The following is a 6771-nucleotide window of genomic DNA, read 5'->3' as shown; positions in this document are numbered from 1 at the left end:
TGGTGTACGTAGTGGTTAGCTGGAACCCTCACTAAACGAACCATTCTGTTTCTTTTGTAACCGAAATGTTTTAAATTGAATACAGATTTTTTTTAGTATTTTTTTATTTATTTTTTTACTTTTTTTCAGCTCAGGTTATTTCTCCACTCCACTCCATTTTTGTTTTTGTTTTTATTCTTACACTTATTCACTCATACATGTCTTATTAATTAACTGATTTTTGGTTTTCTTTTCTAATAGTGAATTTTTATAACAAAATTCCATAAACTTTGTATTGAACTCATGTCACTTTTGTAGTAAGTCAAATATCATACCACTGACGACGACTAGTTCATAGGTTTTATGAATTATTTAACTAAATAACTTTGTAATGCACAAAATCATTTAACTATTTGTACTTCAATAATAGAAAATTATGAACAGAACACGTGTTTCTTTTGGTTGCCATAGCAATCGCACCGTACCAATCCCGTAACAAACCAAGCTAATATTGATTGAGTTTACGCCACGTCCCGCCACAACAGGGTTGAATAACTAGTTCATAATGAAGTTTAATCTTTTCTCGATGGTAAGAGCACTTGCAAACCTAAATGGGATATCCACTCCACGTTGACACTCGCTCAATATTAACCATGGTTTAAGTATCCATCTACACATTTCCATCACTCATTGCCGACAAAACTCGCTTCAAACCACTTGCATGTACGTCTACTATTAGGTGTCTTTCTGGACCCTCCCATAATTTTTCAAAAGTCAAACATCCACTCTCCATTAGACCACTTATAATCTACATTTTTAGTTCTGACTTTTTTGGCTACCCAAAACATGACCCACTGTCCTCATAAAACCCTATTTATAATTCACATGGATAACATAAAACCCTATTTATAATTGACATGTATAAAAGTTCATCAATCATTATTCACAACTACTTCACCAAAAGCACCAAACTTGCATCCATATATTCAAACCAAAATTCACACAAGAACCCTAATATTATTGTTTTCTCCACAATGGGTGATTCTGAAACAAAGGGAATAGAAATCCCTTCATATTTTGTGTGTCCAATTTCGTTAGAGATCATGAAGGATCCTGTAACACTCTCTACAGGAATCACATATGATCGTGAATCCATAGAGAAATGGTTGTGCACCAAAAACCATGACACTTGTCCCATAACACGCCAAGCCCTTACCGATATCGAGCTCATCCCAAACCACACCCTTCGTCGATCCATCCAATCTTGGTGTGCTATTAACGCACCATTCGGGATGGAAAGACTTCCCACTCCACGACTTCCGGTGTCAAAACCGCATATCTTGAAGCTTCTACAAGACTCACTATCTCCAAATTTGCAAATGAAGAGTTTAAAGAGACTGAAAGAAATTGTAACCGAGAGTGATATGAATAAACGATCAGTAGAAGCTGTTGGAGCAGCTGATTACCTAGCTTACATAGTAAACATGTCGTTATCGTCACCGGTGGGAGATGAAGCTGTCAGCATCCTTTACCACCTTCGGTTATCTGGTACTGGCCTTAAGGCATTGTTTGGAAAGAATGGAGAGTTTGCAGAAACGTTGACTTGCGTGATGCAACGTGCCGCCAGCCACGAGCCACAAGCTTTCGCAGTGTTGTTGCTCAAGTCGATGATTGAAGTAGCCGAGCCCATTCAAGTAATATCGTTAAAACTTCAATTTTTCATCCAGCTTACACATTTTTTGGTTAAACAAATTTCCAAAAGTGGAAACCCAGTGCACGAGGCTCCTATATGCAGAAGCAACTTGGACCTGACATGTGCTTCCTTATCCAGCATTTCTCCAAAAGGCTGTTTTCAGAACGCGAATAAAATTTCCAAAAAAGCAACAAAAGCTGCACTGAAACTACTCATTGAAGTTTGTCCAATAGGGAGGACCAGGACGAAGGCAGTAGAGGCTGGTGTAGTTCCGGTTTTGATTGACATCCTACTCGATTGCAATGACAAAAGGATCTCAGAATTGGTGTTAACCGTGTTAGATCAGCTATGTCTATGTGCGGACGGTCGTGCTGAGCTGTTGAAACATGGTGCAGGTCAGGGGCGGAACCAGAGGGGGGTCAAGAGGGTCCGTTGACCCTCCGGTCACCGGAACTTTTTGAATTTTTATTTATAAATTTTGAGTTTTTGAAGAATAAACTTAGAGATGGACCCCTAATTTGAACCAATATAGAATATAAGCTTATGATGACCCCCTAACTAAATCGTTCTGATTCCGCCACTGGACTGCAGGTTTAGCGGTGGTTTCGAAGAAGATCTTTCGTGTGTCGCCAGCCGGAAGCGAGAGGGCGGTGAGGATACTTTACTCGGTGGCGAAGTTTTCCGGCAATAGCAGTGTGGTACAAGAGATGTTGAAGTTAGGGATTGTGGGGAATCTATGTTTTCTGGTACAAGTGGAATGTGGGAGCAAGAGTAGTGAGAAAGCTAAGGAGATTCTTAAGATGCATGCTAGGGTTTGGAAGAATTCTTCTTGTATACCACAAAATTTGGTTTCTTCATATCCATCTTAATATGCAGATGGATCAAGATTCTAATATTGGTCAATTGTATAAAACATTGGTAGAAGGAAAAACAAATTAGTCTTTATTTGCAGGGAAAATTACGAAATTCTCTTTTCAACAACATGGTTTTCAATTTTGTCACTCTCATGCGTTCTTTGAAGGACCTTTGAGCACGAGAGTGGTCCGCCGACGCACGGGAGTGGTCAGCCAAAATGGGAGTGGTCTGCCGAAAATGGGAGTGGTCTGCCCAAATGGGAGTAGTCCGCCGACGCACGAGAGTGGTCCGCTGACGCACGGGGGTGGTCTGTCGAACACGTGTCAGCTCTAGAGACATGGACGCATCAACATAACATGCAGACTCTTCCCGTGTGCTGAGTGGTCCTTCCAAGGACGCAGGAGGGTGTCAAAATTGAAAAACCTTTTGATCAACCAACAATTTCGTAATTTTCCCTTATTTGTAAGCCTCCCTATTCTTTTTCTTTTTACTTGTTGGACCAAAACCTTTTGGCTTATCAAATCAATAATAATTCATCATTTTCACAATAAAATACCTAAAAACACGATTTGTTGTTTTTAGCGAAGAGAACTGCGAATGTTTTTAGCGAAGAGAAAACTCCGAAAATTTAAGGAAAACTCCGAAAATTTAAGGAGAGAATACGGTTGGCCATTTCCTTCAACAAAATATACCAATAGTACCAATAGTAAGACCAATGGGTGTGGACTAATGCCTCTAGCCACATTGGTCCTTTAATGCCCCACACACTGGTTCCCTACACCATTAAGGGGTTTATCGCCCGGATATCGAGCGCCAAGTATGAATTTTCTAGTGGGGGCCACAAGTTTTGAACGTTTGGCAACGGCCATTTAATTAAAAAATGAGTAAATTACAAAAATCGTCCTTTATGTTGACACTAGATTGCAAAGTGTGTCCTTTATCTTCAAAAAGTACAAAAAACGTTAAGTGGGTGTGAAATGACCTAAATACCGTTACTGTTAAGTAAATAACTAAAAAGTTAAAAGAAATATAATTAATATTAAAAAATTTATGTGCGACCCACCCCACCCTTTTCATCTTCCCCAATCTCCACCTTTCACCATCACCACCACCATCACCACCACCACCTCACCCCGACGGAAAAACGACACCACCTCACCCACGCCTTCGCAAACGCCATATTCGGATGATTATGAATCGCTGTCAGTATCAATCCATGCAACATCTCCTATGATAGATCCGATTTTAGAGGCGAAACCCTAGCCAACAGTTCTGCATTCTCTTCACGTAACAACGGAATCAAACTCAACACCATCCGTTCCTCCTCCGTCCACGGCACAGCCCTAGATATCTATAATAATCGTTGCGCTGAATGCCGACAACGTTTTGGCACCGAAGACAACATTCCGGCGAAAAAATGGCTAGCACAGATTCGAAAGACGCTCAATAGTCTTCCGGAATGACCGGTGGATGCCAGACCGAAGACAACATTCCGGCTGAATGCCGACAACGTTTTGGATGTCACATCATAATTGACCCGGCTTTTACCTGAGGTGGCTCTGTAAGCAGGATCTTTGATGATCGTTTTCATGACTGAACCAAAGAAATTTGTCACAGGTACTTGATGACAATGTTGTAAGAATCGCTAGGCGCTAGTAGGGCGGTGGGGTACCGACTAGCGATTAATCGGGATTAATAGGAATTACTCGGAATTAATCGGTTTGAGTTTTTTATATGTAATTTTTAGTTGTATATATACACACACATTTTTATATGTAGTTTTTTAAAGTAGACATTATTTAACCCCTCATTGACCCATTTTTTAAGTAATTGGAAGAAATTTATATGGTTTGGTTGAAATTTGGCCGACGTCTAGCAAACATTTGCTCAGAATAGGACCGCCATTGACTGCCTAGCGATTAATCGGCCATTAATCGGTGAACCTTCTATTAGTGATTAATCGGCGATTAATCGGGGACTAGTCGGGATTTTTACAATCATGCCTGATGATAAGATAATCGAAAATCAACTATTAGTTCCTGATTGCATAGTCGATCATAACTTGCAAGTTCCCACATTATTAGTAACATTGAATTATATGTACAACTATTAGTTCCTGATTGCATAGTGTGTCATAGTGTGTTTCGCAGCCTCACTTTGTCTTGTGATGTGGTGGTGATGTTAGGTGAAGATTGGAGAAGATGAGAGGGTGGGGTGGGTGGTGGGTCCCACATAAATTTTTAAATATTAATTATATTTTTTTTAACTTTTTAGTTATTTATTTAACAATAAGGGTATTTAGGTCATTTAACACCCATTTAACAATGAAAAATAACTAAATTAGGGATAAAGGTAGGGCTGTAAACGAACCGAACGAACACGAACAAACCCATGTTCGTGTTCGTTCGTTAAGGAAATTAAAATGTTCACGAACTGTTCACGAGCGCATACCGAACATAAGTTTATGTTCACGTTCGTTCGTTAAGGAAATTCAGTTGTTCACGAACAGTTCGTGAATACTGGTCTCGAACACAAACGAACACAAGCGAACACAAACTAACGCAATCAAATAAAAAAGAACACAAACGAACATTTAACTTGAAAAAAAATAGTGTTATCCTTAAACATTAGATATAAGTAGTTATATACAACCATCAAATAATAAATCAAAACACAAGAAGTCTAATACACCACCAAACGATGAATCAACTTTAACTAACTTAGACATAATTATCCCCAAAAATGTCTCAGCATGTCCAAATTTTAGCTAACTTAGAAAAAAATACGGTTTCAACTTTTCAATATGTTTAGATAAAATGTTTATTATTTATTTTTTAATATAATCAGACGAACACAAACGAACGAACACAAACGAACGTAACCAAACATATTACCGAACGTTCACGAACGCAGTCAAACGAACGAGGTCTGTGTTCGTGTTCATTCGCTAAGCTACCCGAACAAAATTTTTTGTTCGTGTTCGTTCATTAAGCTAATCGAACGAACATAAACGAACTTCCCGCCGAACGGTTCATGAACTGTTCGCTGAACGTTCGGTTCGTTTACAACCCTAAATAAAGGACATATTGTGCAGGGGTTTGCAAACATCGAGTACGTTTTTTATACATTTTAAAGATAAAAGACACATTTTGCCTTCTAATGTCAACACAAAGGACGATTTTTGTAATTTACTGTGCCAATAAAGACAAGCACTATTACCTGCATAATATTTATTTAGTTTAAAACACTTCATGTAGCTACGTAAATAGCATATATTTTATACGTAAAAACAATTTCTTTTAAAATAAAACGATAAACAGGTATGTATTAGATTTCAAATATCACTTTTTTATTTATCTTTGTATGATTTTAATTTAATTAATAAAAATAATAACAAATAATACCCAAAGATTTAATTTGGAATTTTTATAAGACTCGTCTTGAGAATAACGAATTAAATATATAACACCTTAATGATTTTTCAACTTAATGTTTTATCATCATATCTAAGGGTATACAATTTTTCTTATTTAAAATTTATGAAATATCTTTTTTTTTTTGAAGGGGCGAATTTCATTAAAAACCGGAATCTCCAAGGAGGAGATAACCGAAAACCAACACAAAAGCAATTACATTACATCAAAAGAGAACGATTGCCATTCCTTCCATCCTACTCTAGCCGATTTCCTTCTACTATTAAACCAAAGAAAGCTTAGGGACTTAATGTCCGAAAGCACTTGAGTAGTGATCGTATTTGCCGCTTTAAACACTTTTTCGTTCCTCATCTTCCAAATTCTCCAACAAGCTATCATCATAATCCCCAGAATGATATCTTTCTTGACCAAAGAATAACCCAAGTGATCATTGACGTTCTGCACATCATGTAACGAAAACAGAAATAAATGGGGAATTCGACACCAACTAGCCACACCATTCCAAATACCATCAGTAAACCGACAACCGGCAAACACGTGGTCCACAGTTTCTTCCGCTTCGTCACACAAGACGCAAAGATTATTTCCTACATTTATGTTCCTTTTGGATAACGCCACCTTCGTAGGAATGCGATCTAACCAAGCACGCCACATGAACACATTGCATTTCGCCGGAATCCACTTACACCATCGCATGACATTAGAACTATCCTCTTGACGACGGCTTTGAACCCACTGCTTCGTATCTTTAATGCTTAAATACTTCAAATCACAGTTGTTCCAGCTCCATTTATCCGTCTCTGTAGTCAA

At 38.2% G+C, this 6771-nt stretch overlaps 1 protein-coding gene across 1 annotated transcript; it reads left to right on the top strand.

Moving 5' to 3' along the window:
- Positions 1-924: 924 nt before the first annotated feature.
- On the top strand, positions 925-3023 carry LOC110912877 (E3 ubiquitin-protein ligase PUB23). Its single transcript, XM_022157709.2, has 2 exons — positions 925-2067; positions 2264-3023. The coding sequence occupies exons 1-2, from the start codon at positions 1014-1016 to the stop codon at positions 2539-2541; spliced, it is 1332 nt and encodes a 443-aa protein (XP_022013401.1). The 5' UTR covers positions 925-1013; the 3' UTR covers positions 2542-3023.
- Positions 3024-6771: the final 3748 nt, after the last annotated feature.

Source organism: Helianthus annuus, chromosome 15 (assembly GCF_002127325.2).
Source record: "Helianthus annuus cultivar XRQ/B chromosome 15, HanXRQr2.0-SUNRISE, whole genome shotgun sequence".
NCBI lineage: Eukaryota > Viridiplantae > Streptophyta > Magnoliopsida > Asterales > Asteraceae > Helianthus > Helianthus annuus.
This window is presented reverse-complemented; position numbering and strand designations above follow the sequence as displayed.

What these genes read in the sequence shown, in the direction of transcription:
- LOC110912877 (XM_022157709.2), top strand. Translation starts at nt 1,014, where the DNA reads ATGGGTGATTCTGAAACAAAGGGAATAGAAATCCCTTCATATTTTGTG. An exon ending in GCTGTTGAAACATGGTGCAG is followed by an intron (nt 2,068 to 2,263) that starts GTCAGGGGCGGA and finishes ACTGGACTGCAG; the next exon opens with GTTTAGCGGTGGTTTCGAAG.